Here is a 26,047-nt window from a genome sequence, read left to right on the forward strand (position 1 = left end):
TCGTTAAAAGATTTAAATATCTTGGAGTAAAGAAACGACACATTTGACGAAGATAAATACATTTATTCAACTCTACATGTACAAAGATTCTTTTCACGCCAATTGTATTCTAATAAATAGATGAGAGTATAAAGTGCACAGTCCTCCACCGCTTGTCAGGTTTAGTAGTAGAGTTGGATCGTATAAGGAGACAAGTGACTATCGCCAGTAGAGGATTTGAGGGACTGTACATGATTGAATCCTACATAAGTTTGCACCATCAATAAAAAGCATCTTTACACGCGGGTTTGTCTGAGCTGTAGAAACTTCATGGGCATTTACTCTCGCAATGGCCTGCAAAAAAAAAAAAGAAAAAAAAAAAAATTCTTTCTTTCTCTCACTCACTCATATTCTCTCTCTCTCTCTCTCTTTCTCTAAAGATTTTTGAACCTTTTTTTTCCTCCAGCGCCATCAAATGGGAGATGGGAAGGATTAATAAAGGGGAGGGTTGAGGGTGGAGGCGGAGGAGGAGGAGGAGGAGCAGGAGGAGGAGGAAGAGGAGGAGGATGAGAACAAAGGGGATCGAAGACCATCTAGTAGGATCCCACCCTTTTCCCCTACAGGTTCACGTATCGTCCATAGCAGGTACAAGCGTTTATTGGTCACGTGTAAAGTAAAGCCAAAGGGATTCCTCAGTCACTTCTAAACACACTAAGAAGGAGTTCTGCTTCACAATGACTGTAAACAACATTAATAAAAATCAGTGACAGTCAGTTTTTTTTTACAAGTAAGATCATTTCAGTACTACCTTAATTACAATAAAAACTGTGCATACAATTAACAACGGGATTTATTTTTCCCCCAATTCAAGAATATGGAACATGATGTCACACAGCAATTCTCTCTCTCTCTCTCTCTCACACTCACTTTCTTTCGTTCTCTCTTTCTCTCAGCCTCGAATGAGCAGGGAAACAGCGAGCAGCGATCTGTTCATGTGTCTGTATGTACGTTTTCTTATCATGGACTTGTCTATTTAACTAATCTACACCTGTGTCATGTGTATGTATAATTTGTTATGTCTAAAACCTGTGTCGGCAGTTATCCGATCTCGTTCACTGTAAACTACACCCTTGAACATGGTTAAATGGTTAAGTTGAACACTTTAAGGTTGTTCCCTCCAGCTTGAATGATTGGATAAACGACCCAGACGACATTTATTTTTTTTTATATTTTACATCAGCAATGCCGTTCACAAAATGGGTTACGTTCTCATTTTATACATATATAAATAATTATACCTAAATCATAAATGAAAGAAAAGGAGGGAGTTTACTTTCATTTCCAGTGTTTTTTTTTTTAAATATCATTATCATTTCCCTGCATCATGTTACATATATATTTATATATATTATCTTTTTTTTTTACTCAACCATTCTAAATCTAACCTACAGTGTGTATCCACCCGAACAAGTCCAACAAAAAACGAAAAAAAAAAAAAAAAATGGAGGGGGGAGGGGGAGGAAGATGAAAATATATTTATATATATAAATTAGAAACATTTTGTATCGGCAGCACGCTTGACTCAGCAAATACCCTGTCGCTTAAACCTTTCTGGTCAACTGGCTTCGTTCGGATTCACGAATTTGCTTACAAGAACGCCATCACTCACAACAACGCATGCAAGAACGTTGTCACTTGCATGCAATTCCGCCGGGAGATAGTTTTTTTTTTGTAGGAGAATAGAGGAAAATTTTCTTTCCTTTTTCTGTCCCTCTTTCTCTCTTTCCGCTATTCCTGCCGCACAAATAGTGATGATTGATGGTGAAGGAGATAGACTGAATATTGGTGAGGTAACTGGACATATCTTTGACACACATCTTGGTCTTACGTATGTGATTTTATTTTATTTTTTTTCCATCTTATTTTGATTTTCAGAAAATAAAATCCCATTATTAGTAAAAGTTAGTTTTTTTTCCAATCTCCTTTCTCTCTCTCTCTCTTTTTTCTCACTTCTTTCCTCAGATTCACAACAGATTTTTTTTTCTCCATTGAAAAGAAAAAAAAAGTCTTATAAACAACATAACAGAAAAACCTTGAAGTGGGATTTATTTTCCTTCACATATCGGACCAAAATTTCCTCTATTTTCTCTCTCACTATTTCTCTTGTCTCTCTCTTTCACATCACTTCACATCAATATACACTTTTTAAAAAGGGTTACAGTTCTAGCCACTTGACATCACGTCCATAGATCAATGTAAACACAAATAGAACAAAAAAAATAACACTTTAGAACACCTTAGAACAAATTAATACAATACTGAACGAGATGAAAACTGATGTTCTCCCTAAATCACTTGATATAACAATAAAAAAACGGGAAAAAAAATCATATTGTTATTTGGTGCAGAGATTCTTCATATTTTTTTTTTAACTGTTCATTTTTTTTTCTCTTAATGTTCGTGATTGTACAAATTAGGGATTAAGGTTCAATATCAGTTTATAATCTATCAGTACATATACAAATATAAACTATCTTATATACAATATTTACAGTGTTTCGAGAAACTCTTCCAAAATGCAACCCGCCTAATAGTATAAGTCAAAACGAAAAGGAAAAAAAAAATTGAAAACGGAAAAAAAAATCGAATTGACGAAGATTTGAAAAAAAGGGAAAAAAAATGTAAAAAAAAAAAAAAAAAAAAAAAAAACGTGTTGGGGGGGGAAGGGAGGAAATATACATATATATGTAACGGTGTTGCATCTTAGTCTAAAAATCTTTGGTTTGTAAAAGTAGGCCTACTGCCCACATTTAATGAAATAATTGGTAATTAAAGCCCAGGACACTAATAATGCTTTGTAGTGAAGAAAATGTGGGGGGGTGATAGAAGCAATCATCATTATCATTATCACTAATGAAGTCTGTAGTCATTTTATTATTATTACCATAATTATTAGAAAAAAAGAGATAAAATATGAAATGGAAATAAGGCTAACTCTATTATCGACCGTATGGCACATACTATCTAGCGTTTTTATTTGATTTTTAATTTTTATTTTCAATCACAGAATTCGTGAACGGATGAAAAAAAAACAAAGGTCAAAGAATCGATAAAACCCAAATAAATAGAAAATAACAAATCATATCTGATGCCACGGAACGTGAATGAACAATAATAACAAAATAAAGAAGAAAAAAAAAAGGAATGTAGCCACGAAAGATAAAAAAAAAAGAGAAAAAGAAAGAATAAAAACACTACAAATGAGGATAACATGCTCGGTGCATCAACGTGACGTCACGACTGAGGCCATAATGACGTCACGGCTGAGGCAGCTGTGACGTCACGGCAGAGGCAGCTGTGACGTCATCGCGGGTGGGATGAAAGTTGACTGAGAAAACGCGAGCAAAAAGTTAGAATGTAAACAGAACGATGAAATTAGAACAGAGATAATACTGATGTGACCAGCGTCGGTTTGTTGCGTACATACACTTCGTTTCTTGAATAGAACTTGAGATAGAAAGAGTAAATAAGAGAAAATGAGATAATCGGAAATTAAGATGAATTTCCCCATTACTTTTTAATCTTTTACAGGTACTAGACATAAGTTGTTTTTTTTTTTCAAAATATTTTTTCTTCCTATCTCTCATTTCCTTCAAGTGCAATTTTCTATCGCCCGGTAAATAGGAGAAAAAAAAAAAAAAAACGAAAAACTCCCACCTAAAAAAAAAAAAAAAAAAAAAATCCTTTTCTTCCCTTTTTTTAAAGAAAATCCGAAGAATAATCAATTTAGTAAAAATAATAATTAAAAGCCATCCATTTCCGTATATGAAATACGTAATCAACGATTTAATTGAATAATAATAAAAAAAAATCAAATCTAATTATTATTCAAATCAAGAAAAAAAAGGGCAAATATTCTCAATAACATTTGAATACATTCCTAAAAATCCCCCGATAAAGAATAGAGAGAGAGAAAAAAAAAATCGATAACAACATCTATTTCTTGTTGTTGTTTTTCTCTTCTTCTTTATTCACTTCTTCCATTTCCTCTACGTCGGTGAACGTCCCTGAGGTGGATAATTGTTTGTTTTTTTTCAAATTCATCTCTGCACCAAATAACTAATCCTTTGTTTTTCTTTTCTTTTAACTATTATTATTAATCATATATATATATATTTTTTACATTTTTTTTCACCTTTCTTAGAAAAAAAAGATCTCCTTCGACATAAACATTTACATATCAACAAACTGGCCTGAATCGCCTTAATTTTTTTCTCTATAGTTCTGAAGACAACAAATATGATTAAAAAAAAAATATATATATAGAAGAAACGAAAGAATGAATAATAGAATAGATTTGATAACTTGTAAGAAGAAAAAGAGGAGAGAGCTAAGGTATCTTTCACTTTTTTTTTTTTTCTTTTTTCTTTTTTTTTTTAAGTGGTGTGAAAAAATCAAAATGAATCTATTCCCGAGGAGAATGTAATGAATCATACTATAGAGTTTGAGCTAAGAATAGATTAACAATGATAATAATAATAATAATAATAATAAATTAGCGAAGGAATATAATAATGATCAAGGAGTCAAAAAATAAGATTCGAAAAAGAACATTTGCATTCTGGATGGTCTTGAGGCGTGTCTCGGTGTCTGCGGCTTCCTTTCCTCTCCCTGTGTCCGGGAGGTGCGGCCCGGCTGTGCGGCCCGGCTGTGCGGCCCGGCTGTGCGGCCCTCTCGCGAAGAACTTGGCACCGTGGCACTCGGGCCGCGGCGCCGCCATGAACCGCCGTTGTGACCAGGTAAGTTAGGACAACATACAATACACAACACATAACATCAATAGGAACAATAGGCTGAGTGTCCGCGTGCTGCCCTCCTGGCTGCTGCTGCTGTTACCGTTGCACAACACAGAGGACTAGCTTGTTGAGGCGCCCAAGTCCGCGTGGGCGGGAGGGGCGCCGCTCACTGGGAAGTCAGGTGACGCGAGGTGTGGGAATGTGCGGGCTACACCACCCGCCCTGCCGCCCCCCCCGGTGGTCACGTGGGCGGGGCAGGGGCTCGCGAGGGCGTCAGAGGGGCGCGCGCCACCACGGGCGAGGGCCAGGGCGGCGCCGTCGGGGCCAGAGGGCCAGACACTCCCCTAAGTAAGAGTGGCGGCGGTGGGCGGCCCGAAGTCACCCACGGGTGAGTAGCCGCTCTGGAGAAGCCCAGAGCCGGGGGGGTGAGCCCCTGGGTCCCTGGCGGCGGCAAAGGGGGCGCTACCACGGGGGCCCAATCTCAAGACCCGGGGCCCGACAGGTTGGAGGAGTCGCCGGTGTCGTCGTTGGAGGTGTTGGCGGCGGCGGCGGCCGTGAAGTGCGGCGAGAAGAGGCCGCCCGACTTGGACGAGTCGTCGCTGATGACGGGCGTGAAGTGCAGGCCCTTGTACGAGTCGAGGCCGTCGTGCGAGCCGGACAGCGGCGGGAACAGCCCCTTCTTGTTCTGATTGACGACGCACTTGCGCATGTGCTTCTCCAGCGTGGAGGCCACGCTGAAGGGCATGTCGCAGAAGCGGCAGCGGTAGACGTCCTTGCCGATGCGGCCGTGCGTCTTCATGTGCCGCGTCAGCTTGGAGCTCTGCGCGCAGGCGTAGCTGCACAGGTCGCACTTGTAGGGCTTCTCGCCGGTGTGGGACCGCCGGTGCACCGTCAGGTTGGAGCAGTTCTTGAACACCTTGCCGCAGAACTCGCACGTGTCGTTCCGCTTCTCCTTCTTCGACGGCGGCACCAGCGAGATGGGCGTGTTGGGCGCCGAGCTCGTGCCCGGCTTCGCGAGAGACATCTCGCCGGGCTTCACGGCGCCGTCGAGGATCTTCCGCTGCAGGAAGTTGCCCTCGGAGGGCGGGAGCCCCGGGAACAGGTCCCTGGGGGTGGTGCCGGTGCCAGCCAGGTTGGGGAGCCACAGGCCTGCGTACAGGCTGCTGTCCCTCTGCGCGGCTGCCAGCCGCTTCTGGGCCTCGTACGGGTTGTCGAAGGCGCCCAGCAGCGTCTGGTGGGCGAGGTCGAGCGAGGGCTGCGAGCCCATCAGGCCCTTGGTCAGGTCGTCTCGTAGCTTGAGCTTCTCCATGCCGTTGGTGTGGATCTTCTCGCCGTCCTTGCCGATGTGCGGCGGCGGGAGGCGGCCCGACTCCTTCAGGGCCTGGTGGTAGGCCTCGCTGTAGGCCGAGATGTTGGCCAGCCCGAACTTGTCCATGAGCTCCCCGACCACGGACTTCTGCTGCTCGGATCTGGACTTGCTGCTGCTGTCGGTGGTGCTGGAGGACACGCTCTGCGGGGCGGGCGCCGAGCCCGTGGACTTAGACGTGGTCGACAGGTCCTCCGGCTCGTCGTCCTCGGCCTCCTCCTCCACGATGTCGTCGTCCTCGTCATTGCTGTCGCACACGGAGGGGTTGTCCTCCTCTTCGTCCAACTCCTCGTCCTCCTCCTCCTCCTCCTCCTCTTCCTCCTCCTCGTCGTCGACGTCGTCCTCGGTCTGAGGGCGCGAGGAGTCGGGCGATGTGCTCTCGGTGTTGCAGTTCTTCCTGTGGGCCTTCATGTGCATGCGGAGCTTCTGCGGCGTCGGCAGCGTCTCCGGGCATCTCGGGCAGCGGATGTCCTTCTCGCCCGTGTGCACGCGCTGGTGGATGGCTAGGTTGCTCTCCCACCGGAAGCACTTGCAGCACGTGGGGCACTTGAAGCGCCTCTCGTGCTGCTGCGCGAGGGCCTCGCATCGGGTGGAGGTGGGCGTCTGTGAGGGCGCCAGGCTGGAGGGAGTGGGGGCGTTGGGGGAGGAGAAGGGCGGGGGAGGAGGCGTTGGCAAGGGCTTCCGCGGCGAGGTGGAGCTGGTGGGGCTGGTCGTGCCCGCCAGCTGCCGGAGTCGCTGTGAGTAGAAATCAAGGTTGGGGTCTCCGCCAGCAGTTAGGGGCGTGGGCGCCGTATGGCGGGGTGCACCCAGCCCGGGGTCAAGAAAGGGCGGCCGTTCGAAGTGCGGCGGCAACAGACCGGGGTTGAGACGGAGACCCTCCTGCAGGAGCTGGTCCATGCGGAAGTCGTGGCCCGGCCGGACGAAGGGCGGAGCGAGTCCGGGGGGGAAGGGCGCGCGCGCGTCTCCGAGGGGCATCCGCAGCAGGTTGAACGGATGTGTCGGGTCGAGGAGGGGCGCCGTCACGGGCGGGTGAGGCGGCAGAGGCGTGGCACCCGAAGTGACGGGCGGGACGATCTTGCTGAGGTCGACCTTGGACAGGTCCACCTTGGTGATGTCCACCTTGGTCAGGTCCACCTTGGCGGGGTCCAGCAGCTGCAGGGGCGGCGGGTGGGGCGCGGACGCCGTGGGGGCGGTGGACGACACGGACGCCAGCGGGGACGAGTGCGACGGGCGCGGGAGGCCCGGGGGCGTCGAGGGCGTGGACAGAGGGGTAGCCCCGGGGGCCTCCTGGTAGATGATGATGCCGTGCGAGGACTGCACGTGCTGCACGAGCGACCACGCTGAACCTAGCACGGCGCCGCACGTCCCGCACACGTATCGCGCAGGTTCTGCAAGAGAAGACGAACGTTAGTCAGATTCAACCGCAAACCAACAATAATATCAACGCAAAACAGTCATAACAACTCCCCTACCCCCGCGCGGATATCCCCAAAGCTGCTAGAATCCGAAATCAACCTCGTTTTTCACACAACAGCCCAGCCATCACAACATACGCCTGTGCAACCAACCCGACCCGACCCGACCCGACCAGCCGACCCGACCCGACCCGACCAGCCCGACCCGACCCGACGCAACAATATCCCGGAAGACAAAGCCGAGAGACAGGCTGAAAGCAGGACGGCAGGACGAGACAGGACACGTCCCAGCCAATCTACCTGCCGTCCCGTGGGATGCCACTGGCCTGTCGATACAATTCTACCATGAAAGGACAATGCAATTTCCACTCGCCTCAGCTGCCTACTTATACAACTGACCAAAGATAATGCATCAGACTTGGGCCTCGCCGCGTCCCGATGCGTCGGCGCCCTTGTCGAACTCCATTTCCTTTCCCCTTTTTCCGTAATTTCTAAAATTCATGAAAACGATAACACAAGTAATAATAATAATAATAAAAAAAATCAAAACATTTACCCTTATTATCAAACTATCGGAATGAAGGTCAATCAAAATCTAAACAAGGCAAAGATAAAACGGAGGGATCGAGACAAGGTGTTCGGTGCCGCGAGTCTCGCGGGGACACCCCCCCCTACCCCCCCAACAGGAAAGTTTCCCTCCAACTCCCAAAAAATACATATTGAAGTGCCTCCCCCCCCTTTCCTTACCCCCCTACCCCTTCTCATGAGGTGCCAACACGTAAACTTTCTTACGCAAATGTCAATCATGGTAATAATGGTAGTAATCGTGATAATGGTAATGGTAATGATAATGATAATGATAATGATATTGATAAAGATGATAAAAAATATAAATTACTTAACATTGTATTTCTTCTCTTTTTCACACCTTTTCTCGTACATCTAAGTAAGTGTGTGTGTGTGTGTGTGTGTGTGTGTGTGTGTGTGTGTGTGTGTGTGTGTGTGTGTGTGTGTGTGTGTGTGTGTGTGTGTGTGTGTGTGCGCGCGCGCGCGTGCTCGTAGAACGCCAGTAAGCCACACAACGACAATCTGAAGGACTTTCTACCGAGTGATGCTGTTATAACCGAGCACTACATAACACGCTGCGGTTCTCAAAGAGTTTGGTAAACAAATAAACTTCGTTTGTAAGTTCTTTCTTCTCTTTTTTGTTTTGTTTTTTGTTCTTGTATCTGGCAGATCTTATCTTACGATTGATGAATATCGAGATCGAGAGAGAGAGAGAGAGAGAGAGAGAGAGAGAGAGAGAGAGAGAGAGAGAGAGAGAGAGAGAGAGAGAGAGAGAGAGAGAGAGAGAGAGAGAGAGAGAGAGAGAGAGAGAGAGAGAGAGAGAGAGAGAGAGAGAGAGAGAGAGAGAGAGAGAGAATGAGAGAGAGAGAGAATGGGAAACCGAGACAAAGAAACAAATACACACACAAAACAAAAATAGACGAACAAAAAAAATAAACATCCACAACAAACAAACAAACAAACACACAAAAAAGTAGGCGACGCAAAAATCATAATAATAACGTTTATGCAAATCGTCATGTGTCCGAATGCGTGGTCGCGGGGGTTCTTGTGTGCATCTTCAGCCAGCGTGGACACCATTGTTTGTGTTCACTGTTGCCAAGCCATGCGGGGCGGAGAGGCGAGGCCCGGAGATAGATTTCCCCCTGCTACATTTTTTCTCACTTTATGTACTTCTACGAGTGGTGTCTTTCGTAGATGGGAGAGTTTCGTTTGATTCCGATTTGTTTGTTAAACAGAGGGATATGAAAAGGTATAGGAATTAGAGAACGGCGGTGGTTTGGGTGGAAAGAAATTATAACCCAGCGCGCAAGAAGGGAAGGAAGGTCGACGGCCAACATTGGCAACACTGCCCTCCCTCCACGCGACACAGCCTCCGACTGGAGCTGATCCGTATCGCCGCAAAGTGACTTCGGCTTCGTGTTACTGGTTCCCGTTTGCGGCTAATACTGTACAAACATGCATTTTTTTCCCTCCACCGCAAGTAAAGTATATGTTTTTTTTTCGTTTTCGTTTCCTTTCACAAAGTTGCACTGCATTTGCATCCATCTGACGGACGGGAACATATAAAAGAGGAAAAAAGAAAAATAAATAAAACAGTAATTAAGGGTTTCGTAAAATGAAGGACAGTGCCACAATCTCACATTCTTCTGGAATATGTAGAAAAAAAAGAGAGAGAAATGAAGAAGAAGGAGACGAAGAAGAAGAAGAAGAAGAAGAAGAAGAAGAGAGAGAGAGAGAGAGAGAGAGAGAGAGAGAGAGAGAGAGAGAGAGAGAGAGAGAGAGAGAGAGAGAGAGAGAGAGAGAGAGAGAGAGAGAGAGAGAGAGAGAGAGAGAGAGAGGAGAGAGAGAAAGACTAAGAAAATGTATACTCCGGCTGTTCTCAAAAAAAAAAAAAAAAAAAAAAAAAAAAAAAAAGCTAAGGTATGGACACTGACGATATATCGAAAGAGAGGGAGAGATAGAGAGAGAGAAAAAAGAAGAAGAGGGGGGGAAGAGACGAGGACATCAATATTGGCAAATTATGCAACAATGTACCAACCGCCCTTATTGTATACGGTGGGGATTTCGGTCTTATGGCGTCCGTACATAAGGGTGAGGATCGGTGACGAGCAGACAGGAAGCAGTATCACTCCTTTATTCTCTCTCTCTTTCTCTCTCTCTAATATGCCTTATAGAAATGATAGAGGAGAGAGAGAGAGAGAGAGAGAGAGAGAGAGAGAGAGAGAGAGAGAGAGAGAGAGAGAGAGAGAGAGAGAGAGAGAGAGAGAGAGAGAGAGAGAGAGAGAGAGATAGACAGATAAATATATAGATAGATAGATAGATAGATAGATAGATAGATAGAGAGAGAGAGAGAGAGAGAGAGAGAAAGAAAGAGAGAGAGAGCGACACAGGTGAGCAGGAGGAGGACAATAACGAATCGTTTTCCCTAACTGTACTCTCCCCTCATTTTTCGAACAATATTCGAAAAGACGGGAGGAAGGGGGGTAGGGAGGGGGTAGGGAGGGAAAAAGAGGGTGGGAAGGGGGGGGGGAGGATACAGGAGGGGCTAGGGTATAGGAAGGGAGGGAGGGAGTGGGAAAGGGAGGAAGGGAGTGGAAGGGAGAGAGAGGGGAGGAAAGAGGGAAGAGTGGAGTAGTAAATATTGGACATAACTTCCAAGATGCCTGAGATATTTGCCGTCAATCTGTGCAATATGATGTCATCCGCATAGAGGGCAGAAGGTTGGTGGCAACTCCCCTCTTTTCCTCCCCTCACCCCTCTCTCCCTCCCTCCAAAAAACTTAATTTTCAGCGGAAAAAATCGCCAGTTGCAGATGTTCCCGCGATGTGTTTACAAATTTAAGATTGAATTAGCATCCGCGGAGCATATCAGTTTTCGTTTAATGTGGTCAATCAATGTTAAAAAAAAACGAAAGAGGACAGGGGGAGTCTGACATTTAAAGAGATAGAATATTAACAAGGAAACACGGGTGTGTCCCACTAGCTTCAAAATATACACACAAAAGAATACGCACACGTGTAAAGCACACACACAGATACTCAGACCTACACGCGGATTTATTTACGTGAAGTTGCGCACACACACACACACACACACACACACACACACACACACACACACACACACACACACACACACACACACACACATACTTACACGAAACACTCTGCAAGGTTTAATCGCATAAATTTATATCTTGAGGTCGAGATTTAAGACACTAAACAAGAACCCAGAACCTCTTTACCCCCTCCCCCTTCCCCCCTCCCCCCCAACGAGAGCTAGATCCTCGGCTGATGGGGGGAAGCGGGTCGGGGGGTTGAGGGAGGTGGGGGGTACAGGTAAAGGTAGTGGCAGGGGGATGGTGGTAGGGGGAAGGTGGTAGGGGGGAGGTGGAGGAAGTGGGTGGGAGAAAGAGGAAAGAGGTGGGTTGGGGAAAGGGGGAAAGGGGAGAAGGGGGTAGGTGGGGGAAAGGGGGATGACGGAGGTAGTGGCCAGTGGAGTGACGCCGAAGATACGGTGTTTGGGCAGGTCCTTGCTGTTAATGTTTCCGACTGTCTCTGAGGAGAACCATTAGCAGGAGCAGCAGCAGGAGGAGCAGAAGCAGGAGGAGGAGGAGGAGGAGGAGGAGGAGGAGGAGGAGGAGGAGGAGGAGGAGGAGGAGGAGGAGGAGAAGGAAGAAGAAGAAGCAGGAGGAGGAGGAGGAGGAGGAGGAGGAGGAAAAATGACAAAGAGGAGAAAAAGACGAATGATAATAATTGGTAGAAGGAGACAAATATGATGAAGATTTAAAGGGAGATGGAAGGATCATGAGAAAAGAAAGTGTATAAGATGAGTAACACGAGAGAGAGAGAGAGGAAAAAAAAAAAACGAAGAGAGAGAGAGAAAGAAAGAGAGAGAGAAAAAACCCTTTCCGTTTCCTCCTCTCCTCCAACGCTTCACCGAGCACAACGACGAAGAGGAAGGGGGAAGGAAGCGAGGGAAGAACGAGAGAAAGAGAGAGAGACAAGAGGAAGAGAGAGAGAGACAGGCAGAGACGACGGAATGGCGGAGGACGAGGGTGCTCACAGCGGCAAGACGACCCTAGGTTTTTCGCCGTTCCTCGCGCTCCCCTGTGGGTGCTCTGTCTCAACATCCCTTCCCCCCTCCGGCTTCCTTCTCCCCCCCCCACCACTCTCTTCTCTCCCCTTTCCCTCCTCTCTATCTCATCCTTTTCCTCTTCCTTCCCCTCTCCATCTCTCCATCCTTTCCCTCACCCCCAACCTACCTTCCCCTCTCTTCCCACTCCACTACCCCTTCCCTCCCTCACCCCATCTACGCTTCTCCCCTCCCCCACCACACCCTCTCCCCTCCTTCTCCTCGCCCCCTCTCCCCCCTTCACTCCCACGGTGCCATCTTTCGTAACCTTTACACGGTGGTTAGTACTGCTGTGGTGCCTTCCCCGGGGTGCACTTTAACCCTTTCTCACCATCTTACGTGTATGCAGAACGCGTGGCATTTGGGAGTAAACTGATATATATGAAATCATACCGGAGGGACAGTGGGAGAGTGAATGAGTGTGTGAGTGATGGAGTGCGTGGAGGAGTGATAGGGTGGGGTGGGGGGGAAGGAGGGAAGGAGAGAGAAAGGTGGGAGGAGAGAGGAATAGAGGAAGAGGAGAGAGAGAGAGAGAGAGAGAGAGAGAGAGAGAGAGAGAGAGAGAGAGAGAGAGAGAGAGAGAGACAGAGACAGAGAGAGAGGAATAAAACGTCTGTATCACAAGTCACTCCTGCCATGCGGGTATGTCCCCCATTCAGCACACATTACCGCATGTATCATTTTGGTTGGTCGCTTACCAAGGACACTGACAGTTTTTTTTTCTCCTCTCTCCCTCTCTCCCCTTCCCTAATTATGCTGATGATGATGATATTAGAAGTAATAGTAATAGGTGGGTCAAGATAAGATTCAATAGTAAAAGAAATACATTAATAATGGGACTAATAACAAGGGGCGGCATTAATTATACTTCTAATTACATTAATGATGCAAAATAAACATCACCATTATGCTCATATTCCCTCATAATTTTTTTTACCATTTCTAATATTATCGTCATTATCATCAGCCAAAGAACGTTGATAACACTAATTTCAGGAATCTTCCCTCACCCCCCCCTCCCCCCTTCCTCCCTTCTTACCCTCCTCGCCCCCCACCCCCCACCCCCCCCCCCGCTTCTTCCACCCTGAAGCCACTTATTATAACATCTGTTGGCATCACCTTTGTCTTTTTCCTTCCTCTTCCTTCTCCCTTCTCCCTTCTCCCTTCTCCCTCTCTTCTCTTTCTGTATCCCCTTCCTTTTCCTTCGTTTACCCTCTTTTTTTCCCTTCTCCCTTCTCTTTCTCTTCCTCCTTTAATCATTACCTTTCTTTATTTCTTTAGTTACGTCTTCCTCTATTCCCTTGCTTTATCCCTCTTCCCTCTCTCGCCCTTCCTCCCCCCTCCCCCCGACCGCATCATTATCATAAGGAGCATTCGAGTCTGTCTCAAGACTATTAATCAAAGGTGTGGATTACAGACAGACAGACAGACAGACATGGGGCGAGGGAAGAGGGCGAAATGACGCCCACGCTTAGCATATGGGCGTGCGTGCGTGTGTGTGTGCGCGCGCATGTGTGTGTGTGTGTGTGTGTGTGTGTGTGTGTGTGTGTGTGTGTGTGTGTGTGTGTGTGTGTGTGTGTGTGTGTGTGTGTGTGTGTGTGTGTGTGTGTGTGTGTGTGTGTGTGTGTGTGTGTGTGGCGTTTCTGTACATGCGTGTGTAAATTATATAAAATATCGACTTCTTTCTAAACCTATACATATGATATACATTAATCAATTTTCCCGTTTTTATTCATCATCGAATGCCCTCCCGCGCGTCCCTCTCGAGGAAATGATCCAGTCTAGTGACGTCATCAACGTACGGGCTAACATCTTTAAGAAGTGATGCTATCTTCGCCCATACTCTCCATTTCCCTCCTTGCACCTTTGCATTTTCTCGGTTTGTTTTAGATAAAAAAAAAAAAGACATGTAGATTTATCTCGCAAAATGAGAACGATCTATTCAGCACACCGGTGAGAAAATGAATAAATAAACGAAAATGGAAATACCAAGACAAAAAGCAAAAACTTTTTCAAAAGTGACACACCTTTTTTCCCTTTCACATTTCACCCGAGAGCAATAAAAAAAAAAAAAAAAAAAATGGGACATGGAAAAGGCAAGAAAAGAATCGAAAGGAAAGAAGAGAGAAAGAGAAAGGAAAAATAAAAATGGAGAAAATACCTCCCTCTATAAAAAAAAAATAGAAAAAAAAATCTTAAAGAAGACACGTTTGAGCTTTCATCAAGAACGTTACTTTCGCTGCCTACATCTTCCGCTCAGTCTCTCTCCTTCTCTTTATCTCTCTCTTTCTCCCTCGTCAGAACACGAAAGAACGCGCAATTATGCACTCTGCCCGGGCGCGGAATACGGTCTTTTGCATGTGTTTTGCATATGAGGAGTTTTGCAAGCATGAGGCAGACAGAAGTGTCCGTTTTCTTTTTTTTATATATTATCTCTTTCTTTTTTTCCCCCTTCTTCTCTTTCCATCTCTCGGGATAATTTGCCCGTGTTGTATTTCCTGCGTTTCCTCTTGCATCTCTTCACTATTTCACCTAAAAGGTTTGGATTTTTTTTTTTTTAAATTAAAGATGTTGCTAATTTGCGTTCGTCACTCTGGTCTTCCGTCTCGTAAGTCACGTCATCGGGGTAACTTTGCGAGTCCGTTGCACTTTCAACGCCATGATCAATAGATATCAATTACGCCGTTTCTTCCTTCCCTTTCCCCCTATCTCCCACCCCCTTTTCCTCTCCTTGTATTCCCTATCTCCCCTCCTTTTCCTTCCCCTCCCTCCTTCTCTCCTTCCGTCCTTTACTTTCCCCGACTTCCTCTCTTCCCTCTCCATCTCCTCTTCTTCTTCCCCCCTCCCTCCCTCTTTCCATTCACCCTTCCTCTACCCACTCTCCTTCCCTCTCTTCCCCCACCCGCCTTTTCTTCCCTCTCTTTGTTCCCTCCCTCTTCCCTTCTATCTTCCTTCCCGCTCCCCCTACCTCCCCCTCTACCTACCTACCCCTCCCACCCTCCTTCCTTGAGCCTTGCCTTTGCTACAGGCTTCGCGAGATGATGATCTTGGAGGCTGGGCCAGGTGGTCGACTAAATTACAGGACAGACGTAAACCTTTCATTACGCTTGTAGGCCTACCTAGCGTTCGTCATTTCTGAGGAACGTTTTGCCTTTTGTGTGCCATCTTTTCTTTCGCCTTCCTGTGCTTTTCTTTTTATTGCAGTTGCCATTCGTCCCCTCGTTTCGCTTTCTCCTTCTTTCTATACCATGATGAAGGAGATGAAGGAGAAGAACAATAATAGGAATTCGAGGAATAAGAATTTGAAAGATTAAAAGACGAAGACGAAGGAGAAGAAGAATTAGAAGAAGAATTAGAAGAAGAAGAAAAAGAAGAAGAAACAGAAGAAGAAACAACAGTAGAAGGACGGAATACGCATAATTAAGCCAATTTCAACGAATGGTCTCTTACGTAAACACTCACGCCTAAACAATCAACAAATTCTAATACACAATTACTGAAGGAAAGGGAAGAGGGTGGAGAGGAAGGTGAATAAGAGGGAGGGAGGAGAGAGGGGGTGATGGGTAGGAGGTGTGGGCGTAAAGAGGGAGGGGGGGTGGCAGAGGTCACGTATAGGCTGAGAAGAGAGAAAGAGAGGAATGGGCGTGAGGGGGGGAGGGGGTGATTACAGGGTGTGGGCTTAAAAGCAAACACTCTGTGCCCGCCTGCTCATTAGCTGCGTGTGTGTGTCTGTGTGTGTGTTTGTGTGTGCGAAAGAGAGAAAAAGTGAGAGAGAGATAGATAGACAGATAGATAGATAGAGAGAGAGAGAGAGAGAGAGAGAGAGAGAGAGAGAGAGAGAGAGAGAGAGAGAGAGAGAGAGAGAGAGAGAGAGAGAGAGAGAGAGAGAAGAGAGAGAGAGAGAGAGAGAGAGAGAGAGAGAGAGAGAGAGAGAGAGAGAGAGAGAGAGAGAGAGAGAGAAGACCCATAATCGTCCTTGAAAATACAAAAAAATCAAGAAGAAAAAAGAATCCTTTTAAACGGAAATTCCTCCATACCTTTAAACAGATATAAATACAAAAACATCAATCATCTATCTAAATATAGACAATCTTTTAAAAAATACCGTAAATATGACTCGGGAAAATGATACAGAACCACGATAATAAATATATGAGCTAAAAAAAATAACAGATCATTTCTTACTCTCCTCTTTCAAGGAACCGCCATGATGAAGAACCGCAGATATTTAATTTCTCCTTATACACACCTTAACCGCATCCTTAGCTATTACCACAACCCTGAAATAACGGGCAGAAAAGGCCAAAATACGCCCCCCCCCTCCCTCCCTCCTTCCCTCCCTCATACCACTGACCCTGTCCCTTCCCCATCCCCTCTCCCCTCCCCCTCTCTGCCTTCTTGACCCCCCCCCCTCCTTATACCTATGACCCCGAACCTTCCCTCTACCCCCTCCCCCCGTCCCCACCTCCCCCGCAAAGGCTGACAGACGGTATGAGAAGGGGGAGGGGAGGGGGGAAGAGGGGGGTGGGAGGTGTATAAATGCCCTACTTGGAGATTTCTGTGACATATTGGCCGCTTAATCTTACTGCGGAGAGAAAAAAGACAGCGACAGATGCCTATCTATTTATGTATATCTATCTATCTATCTATATGTCTGTCTCTCTATCTATCTACTTATATGACTGTCTCTCTATCTATCTATCTTTATACAAAAAAATTTATCTATATATACATATATCCATATATACACAACAGAAAATACGTATTCACATCCATCACGAGAGAGAAGGAAAGACAGATAATAATAGAAAAAAAAAAAATAATAATAATAATAACAGAAAAGGCATAAGCATTCCCCTTCGCCCCCCCCCCCCCCCCCATGGCATTCACAGAACCCTTGGTCCATCAGCGGGCGGTCATGAGCGGAAGGACCGGGATGGGAAGGGAATGCGAGGGGAGGAGGTGAGGGGAGGAGGTGAGGGGAGGAGGAGAGGAGAGAAGGGGGGAAGAGGGGAGAAAGGGAGGAAGGACGGGGTGAGGAGGAGGAGGAGGGAGGAGAAGAGGGACATTGCGAGAAGAGGAGAGGGGAGACGGGAAGAGTGAAAAGGAGGGGAAAAGAGAGATGGCGAAGACGGGGAAGAGGAGGGCACAGCAGGGCAGGAGGGGCCTGCGAGGGTCGCGGTGCCCCGGGGTTTAGGCCAGGTAGGTCCCCAGGGGGCGCCGTGGCAGGGCCCTAACACGCTACATCATAACCCGTCATAATCCCAAGGTCCTCGCCGACCTCTCCATGACGGCCCCCTTCGGCGCCCTCGCCATGACCACTGGCCTTGCGCGCCCTCTCGCCCTCTCGCCCTCTCTCTCTCTCTCTCTTATTATTTACCTGTTTACCTATTCATTTATTTTTTTTATTTATTTATTTTTTAAACTCTGGGTTGCCCTTCATCACGTATTCCTCTCCTATAAACGCCAGGTGTCAAGAATAACCTAACTGATAAAACAATATTAGAACAAACGACGTAATAAATCCTTTTCATTTAAAGTAGACACACACACACACACACACACACACACACACACACACACACACACACACACACACACACACACACACACACACACACACACACACACACACACACACACACACACACGTCTTAAAAAAATAATCTTCCTCAAACAAATTATGAGTCACGACCGCGTCCCGATGCCTGGACGAGAGCGCGGCAACGACACACGCACACACACCGACAGACAGATCACGAAGCCGAAGTCACGTGTTATCCCCTGGGAGACGCACATGCCTCGAGGACCAGCTAGGCCTGTCTGTTCTCCGGTGCTGAGGGCCGGCGATGGGAATATTGCGGGGATAATTGTCGTGGAGACGCTGGTGACGGTTGGGAGATGAGAGGGAGGCGGAGGAGGAGGAGGAGGAGGAGGAGGAGGGGGAGGAGGAGGGGAGGAGGAGGGGGAGGGAGGAGGAGGAGGAGGAGGAGGAGGAGGAGGAGGAGGAGGAGGAGGAGGAGGAGGAAGAAGAACTCTGATATATATCTACAAAATTACAAGAACACAAAAATAGTGCATCAATAATAAAAAGAAAATGAGAATCTGGGGGAGACTAAAGAGCGAGAAAGAAGACAGACAGACGGTGCACGAGCACACATAGGGAATAAAAAGGACACAAGCATCTAGCGTTGATGATGACCAAAGAATGTCTGTTGAAGGGGGAGGAGGAGAAGGAGTAGCAGGAGGAAGAAGAAGAAAGAAGAAGAAGAGGAGGCGGAGGAGGCGGCGGAGGAGGAGGAGGAGGAGTAGCAGGAGGAGGAGGAAGAAGAAGAAGAAGAAGAGGAGGAGGAGGAGGAGGAGGAGGAGGAGGAGGAGGAGGAGGAGGGGGAGGGGGAGGAGGAGGAGGAGGAGGCGGCGGCGGCGGCGGAGGAGGAGGAGGAGGAGGAGGAGGACAACGGACGGGAAGGACGGCACACGGAGAGGAAGGGAGGTGGGAAGAGGAAGGAGGGAAGAGAGAGGAAGGAAGAGGGAGAAAGGAGGGAGGGAGGAGGAGGTAGAAGAAAGGAGGGGGAAGTGTGTGTGTGTGTGTGTGTGTGTGTGTGTGTGTGTGTGTGTGTGTGTGTGTGTGTGTGTGTGTGTGTGTGTGTGTGTGTGTGTGTGTGTGTGTGTGTGTGTGTATGTGTAAGAGAGAGTGAGTGAGAGAGAGAGAGTAAGAGAGAGAGAAAGAGAGAGAGAGAGAGAAAGCGAGAGAGAGAGAGAGAAAAAAAAAAGAGAGAGAGAGAATGAGAGAGAGAGAGAGCGAGAGAGAGCGAGAGAGAGAGAGTGAGAGCGAGAGAGAGCGAGAGAGAGAGGATGCGAGGGTGACAAGAGTGAGAAGATGCAGACACACACACACGTTCAGTCACGGTGTGCAGGCAAGCGTCTGGCAGATGTTTGACGACCATGACACCTTCGTCTCGCATGCTTAGAATCAGCCCAACGCCCCCTGGCTCCTCGCCGTCCGCCGTCAGGCACTGCTGCTGTCACCCTCGTCCATAACGCCATCTATTGAGCCGGAGCGTTACTCGGGTAAGGCCCCAATTCATCATCCGTGGGACTGACCTTTCTTGATTTAATTTTCCCTGGCTTGTTCGTGCGGCCTGTCTGACCTGCCCCCTGTTATGCGATCACCGTGCCCCCGAAGGGCCTCCCTAAATCCCTTACATAATTATTTCTAAACGTATGTCTACTTTTTTTATTTATTTATTTATTTTGGTCGTCCTTGTAGTCTTCCGTATCCGAGACACACCTTAATCACGGAATTTATATCCTACCCTGTGTCTTCATTCCTCATCAAGCATGAGGGACCCTACATTCCTCTTCCTTCTCCTCCTCCTCCTTTTCTTCTTCCTCTTCCTCCTCCTCCTTCCCCCAACCACCCCTTTTCCATACCCTTACCCATACCTTCCCCTAGCACATTCCCCTTGCCATACCTCCCTCCACCAACTTCCTCCTCCCTTCCCCACCTCCCTCACCCCCCCCCCCTCCTCATGCCCACCTATGCTGGCCATGTCGTGTCGCTGCGGTCATGAACTGCGGTCGGGGATTTCTTGTAATCGCCGACACGTCACGACAATCGCCTCCTTCTGCTACTTGTTTTGAGGAGGAGGAGGAGGAGGAGGGGGAGGAGGAAGGAGGAGGAGGAGGAGGAGGAGGAGGAGGAGGAGGAGGAGGAGGAGGAGGAGGAGGAGGAGGAGGAGGAGGAGGAGAAGGAGAAGGAGGAGGAGGAAGAGGAAGAGGAGGACGTGGGGGAAATGAAGGAGGAAGAAGAGGAAGAGGGAGAGGAGGTGGAAGAAGAAGAAGAAGAATGAAGAAGAAGAAGAAGGAGGAGGAAGAGGAGGAGGTGGAGGAGGGAGGAGCCCGGGCCGTGGGTGCCTCGAAACCTTCACTCCTGGCCTGCAGCTGGTCACGCAAAGAACATTACATCGCTACTGGTAATATAAGCGACCCACCGCTCTAATGATTACTGTGGCTCTAAGCATACACACGTCTGGTTAGTTATCTTTTTGCTATCTTTGTTCTTCTTTTTTGGTCCTATCTTAACTCTCTCTCTCTCTCTCTCTCTCTCTCTCTCTCTCTCTCTCTCTCTCTCTCTCTCTCTCTCTCTCTCTCTCTTTCCCACTCGTTCTCCTATTCTTACCGTTACATCGTTTCTTGAATTTCTCTCGCGTCAAGTTATTCTTCATTCTAAGCTGTTGTTTTGTTTTACTCTGTTTTGCAACCTCGTACTTGCTTGCTTGTTTTGGTCGATTCTGGCGTTGCCTCTTTAAACAAAACCCTTACTGATAAACTATATATATAATTCGGCAACTCGACAAACAAACAAACAAACTGACAAACGAATGAATTATTAATAATAAACAAAAATCGATGCTAAGCGGGACGACCCACCCTAAGAAACTCATCAGCCCAGGAGGTCGTCATAGGCACGACCTCCGCTCGACGGGGATTGAGAGGTGATGGGGAAGGCGGGGAGGAGATGGAGGGAGGAGGAGAGAGGGGGATTTTGGGGAGGAGATGGGAGTGGTGGGGAGGAGATGGTGGGAGGAGGAGAGATGGGGGTGGTGGGGAGGAGATGGGAAAGAGATAGGGGTGGTGATGGGGAGGAAGTGGGGAGGTGGGGCGATGAGGAAGTGAATTTAAACAGAGAGAGAGAGAGAGAGAGAGAGAGAGAGAGAGAGAGAGAGAGAGAGAGAGAGAGAGAGAGAGAGAGAGAGAGAGAGAGAGAGAGAGAGAGAGAGAGAGAGAGAGAGGGAGAGAGAGAGAGAGAGAGGGAGAGAGAGAGAGGAAGGCCTTCCTCTACTCCAGAAAGGCTTCCCGCCAAAGACCTTCTCGAACTACCTGTCTTTGGTATTAATTCTCTCTCCTTCTCTTTGTTCCTTTCTCTCTTCATTCCCTTCCTCCGTTTCCTTTCCTCGCATCCATACGTGCTCTTTCTCTCTTTCCCTTCACTCTTTGTTTACTCTTCTCGTATCTCCTCTTTTCCCCTCTTTTCTTAGTCTCTTCGTATTCCTTCTTTACCCCTTTTTTTTTTTTTTTACTTTCCTCTCGTCACCTCCCTTTAACTCTCGTCCTCCTCCTCTTCTTCCTCTTCGCCCCCATGCAGTCCAAGGGATCACAAGCACAGACGTAGAACCGATAGTGTTTGATCGCTCCTCCCCCCCCCATCCCCAACTCCCTCATCACCCCCACCTCCCCATCACCCCCACCTCCCCATCAACCCCACCTCCTCATCACCCTCACTTCCCCATCACCTCCACCCCCCCCCCCTTATGCAGCCAACGTCTCGCTAACACTCGGATGAATGAAACCGAATGGCCGGTTCTTGGACGCACCAGAACGGACTCGAAAGCACAACACGAGGCGAAGTGTATATATATATATATATATATATATATATATATATATATATATATATATATATATATATATATATATATATATATATATATATATGTATATATATGCGGATACGAGGATGACGGTATGGTAATGGTGATGATAGAGATGGTTATTGTGATGGTGGTGGCGGGGAAGACTGCGATGGTGATGATGATAATAGCAACAACAAATAATAACAACCAAAAATAAGAACAATAACAAAAATAATAATGACAATCCAACTATCCCTTGCCTTACCTCACTCTCATCCTCCTTCTACAAATCCATTTTTTTTCCGCTCTCTCTCTTACCATTTTCTTTTCTTTTTTTCTTAGGCCTTAAAACTGCCCTCACCTACCAGGAAATACCAGGCACCTAGGACATGCCACTCACCTCCTGCCACTTCAGGCCCCGTCACTCAGAGCCAGACACTGACCACTTCGAAAGGCCGCAGCTGGTTCGGTTTACCCGCACTCAGTGGGCAGGTTGAGACTTAAAGGGAAGGAATAACGATTTCCTTTATATATGTATGTTTTTTTTTTTTTTCGTTTCTTACTTCGTGTTTGTTTTTTTGTGTGTATTTGGTCTTTATGCCGGTTGGGATTCTATTTGTTTTTTATTGTGTGTGTTTTTTCTTGATAAAAAATAAAAATCATATTCTTTGATTTTGCCTTATCTATTTTCTTTTCTCCTTCTCTTCCTCCTCTTCTTTCTCTTCTATCCCCCATCCTTTCCCTCTTCTCCGCACTTGAATCCACCATCCACCATCCCCCCTCCTCTTCCTCTCCTCCTCCCTCTCTTCCTCTTCCTTTACCATATCCTCCCCCTCCTCCTCCCCCTCTTCCCCCCTCCTCCTCCCCCTCTTCCCCCTTCCTCCTCCCCCTCTTCCCCCCTCCTCCTCCCCCTCTTCCCCCCTCCTCCTCCCCAGCACACCAAAAGGCCTCCCAAGTCCTTTCCTCTGTTCATTAAATTACTAGCGATTACCAATAGCTGTAGGGCGTCGCGACGGTGACCTGCTCGCCCGCCCATCAGCCCGCCCATCCTCTCAGCCCGACAGCAAAGGCGACGGAGGCGAAGAAAGAGGGAGGGAGAGAAGGTAGAAAGGAAGGAAGGAAGGAAGGAAGGAGGAAGGAAGAACGAGAAAGAATGTCCTTTTTCTTTTCGTCGAGACATTAATATTCACACTCGGGTCGGAAATGCTAGGGATGTTTTTTTTTAAACCCTTTTTTTATTGCATCTTTTTCCATTCTATTTTTATTTTCATTCTCCTCTTTTTTTCCTTTATCTTTCTATTTCTTTTATTTCTCCTCTTTTTTTTTTGTTGTTGTTTATCGAAATCCTCTTCCTCTTCCTCCTCCTCCTCCTCCTCCTCCTCCTCCTCCTCCTCCTCCTCCTCCTTTTCCTCTTCCTCTTCCTCTTCCTCTTCCTCCTCCTCCTCCTCCTCCTCCTCCTCCTCCTCCTCCTCCTTCCCCCTTCTCTTATTTCATTACTTCATTGTTCCTCAAGAAAGGCCGATAGATATATGATAGACAGAGAAAGAAAGGTCTAGAGGGAGACCGTTAACGACCAAGTATAATCTACAAAAGTCTTGGCCGTCATCCAGAAGCCACAGATCGTTACAGTGAAACTACTTCAAAGATAATAAAGTGATAAAATAACAAGGATAATGATGATAATAGTAATAATAATAATAATAATAATAATAATAATAATAATAATAATAATAATAATGATAATGATAATGATAATGATAATGATAATGATAATGATAATAATAATAACAATGATAAAATTAATAACAACGATAATAACAACAACAACAATAATTTTTTTCGAAGAAGAAGAACAATAATAATAATAACAATAAAAAGAAATGAAAATAAAACGAACCTCAAAAAAAGCCTCACTTTACCCGACTCCAAAGCCCCTTCCATATGACAGACAGACTGACAGACAGAAACAGAGACACAGACAGACCACAAGGAAACCCTGCCCCCCCCCCTCTCCCGCCCCCGCTGGCCTCACATTATACCTGGCCTTACCTGATACCAGCTAGAGAGAGGGAGAGAAAGGGAGAGAGGGAGGGAGAGGGAGAGGGAGAGGGAGAGGGAGAGGGAGAGGGAGAGGGAGAGAGAGAGAGAGAGAGAGAGAGAGAGAGAGAGAGAGAGAGAGAGAGAGAGAGAGAGAGAGAGAGAGAGAGAGAGAGAGAGAAATACCCTCGTAGAAGAAAAAAAAGAAGAAAAAGGAAGAGAAAATCAGACAGAGCGAGAGAAAGGGTTTCGAAAAATCTACCCTCAGCTCAGCCAAAGATGGCGGCCGGACTTGAACCCGCTTAGAGGACTCATGACAGCTGTTTCAAAGGCGCTCTTGTCATCCGCATGCCAGACAGCAAGCCGGCCGGATGTCATGAGGGCGAAGGAGGGGGGGGGGGGGAGATGGGTAAGCAGGAATAAGGGGGGGGGGCATGACAGGTAAGAATGAGGGGAGAAGTGGTAGGGAAGAGGGAGGGCAGAGATAGGAGAAAGGTGAGAAGGATGATAAAGAAGAGGAGGTGAAGGAGGAAACGGTTAGGAAGTGTGGAGGAAGACGGAGAGAGAGAGAGAGAGAGAGAAAGAGAGAGAGAGAGAGAGAGAGAGAGAGAGAGAGAGAGAGAGAGAGGAGAGAGAGAGAGAGAGAGAGAGAGAGAGAGAGAAAAGAACAGAAAAGAAAAGCAAAATCGAAACTGTCATGAGATATTCATCATTAATCATACCTTGATTGATAACATTCTTTTTTCATTCTTTTTTTTCTTTCTCACCTTTATTTTTATTTATTATTATTATTATTTTTTAAGCCGGTCAAGTTCCGTGTCAGCAAAGCGTGTAACATCTTGGCTTATAGGCTTAGGTGAGGCCTATGGACCCGGAGCAAGAATGATTTTACATATTCACTCCCTTGATTTCATTATTCATTCTGTATATGTATTTCTCAAACTTCATTTTTTTTATGAGCGAGCTACTTATTTATTTATTGAGGAACCTATTTTGCATATTGTAATTGGGTTAGAAAGCTACTGTTTATCATATATTATGCGTGAAAGTGATGTGCAATAATAAAAAAAAAGGTGATTACTGTATGCCTTCCAAGCTCTTAATATCAGTAAAGTTTTTTATATTCTATTAATTTATATAAATTGTACGTTATTTCATCACCATAACGCAATCATCACTAAACCATCGGGGGTATTCATCACCATATCACCATCTTTATCCTCTTCCCTCTTCCCCTCCCCATCGCCCCCTCCCCCACTTTACCCCTTTACCCCCCTCCCCCAAGCCCCCCCTTTAACCCAAACTCCACCCGGGGAACACATTATATAGTTGTAGATTTACATTCCGAGTTCTGAGTTCCAATTCTATCGCCATCCTTCATTCCCTCCCCCCCCCCACCCATACTCCCCCTCTTCATCCAACCCCTCCCCTCTCACCTCCCCCCCCCACCCATACTCCCCCTCTTCATCCAACCCCTCTCCTCTCACCTCCCTCCCCCCACCCCCTACCTCATCATCTCCCACTAGCACCAAATAGTTCACCTTTTTTTTTTTTCTCTCTCTCTCTCTATTCTACCCCCTCCCCACCCCTCCCCTCCCCCACCCCAAATTAACGTCCCCCCCTTTTTCCCTTACCCCCCTCTGGGATCTGCCACATTATGAGTTCCATTAATATATTTTGGAGAGTTTTTTTTATTCATCCTTTTCAAATTTCGGCCTTTATTGTACAATATTCTTCATCGTTTTTTTTTCTCTCCCCCAATATATCACTTTAACCTTCTCGTTCCCCTATATCACCATCAGATTATAAATATATATATATATATATATATATATATATATATATATATATATATATATATTATATATCTTTTTTTTTTTTATATATTATTACTTATATAATATCTGTGTGTGTGTGTGGTGTGTGTGTGTGTGTGTGTGTGTGTGTGTGTGTGTGTGTGTGTGTGTGTGTGTGTGTGTGTGTGTGTGTGTGTGTGTGTGCGCGCGCGCGTGTGTGTGTGTGTGTATACACATTTATTTCCGTGTTATTCTTTTCAATCTCTACCTACGCATATTTTCCTTTTTCCCTTCCCTTTTATACCTAATTCGTCGCCTCTCCTCTCCTCCCTTTTACTATACGCCCGGGAATAAGCACGCGTTGCGACTAAACCGTGCTAGATTTTCGACATCATACATCTCAGTACATCGCCTGTCTGTCTGTAACTCAGCCATCTGTCACCGTACGTGAGTCAGTTATTCGGTAGTGTAAAAATGTAGGTTCGTAATCTATCTATTTTCTTCTATTTTCTTTTGTTTTATCTCTGTGTGTTTGCTT

General features: G+C 46.5%; 1 protein-coding gene across 1 annotated transcript in view; it reads right to left on the reverse strand.

The window, feature by feature from the left end:
• Positions 1-42: 42 nt before the first annotated feature.
• LOC119577205 (B-cell lymphoma/leukemia 11A-like) overlaps positions 43-26,047 on the reverse strand; it is a 92,940-nt gene continuing 66,935 nt past the window's right edge. The window contains exon 3 of the mRNA XM_037924936.1: positions 43-7,529. Coding sequence (XP_037780864.1) covers positions 5,257-7,529 — 2,273 coding nt within the window. The 3' untranslated portion in view covers positions 43-5,256. The remainder of the gene's footprint in view (positions 7,530-26,047) is intronic.

This window comes from Penaeus monodon, chromosome 9 (genome assembly GCF_015228065.2).
Source record: "Penaeus monodon isolate SGIC_2016 chromosome 9, NSTDA_Pmon_1, whole genome shotgun sequence".
In the NCBI taxonomy this organism is placed as follows: Eukaryota; Metazoa; Arthropoda; class Malacostraca; order Decapoda; family Penaeidae; genus Penaeus; species Penaeus monodon.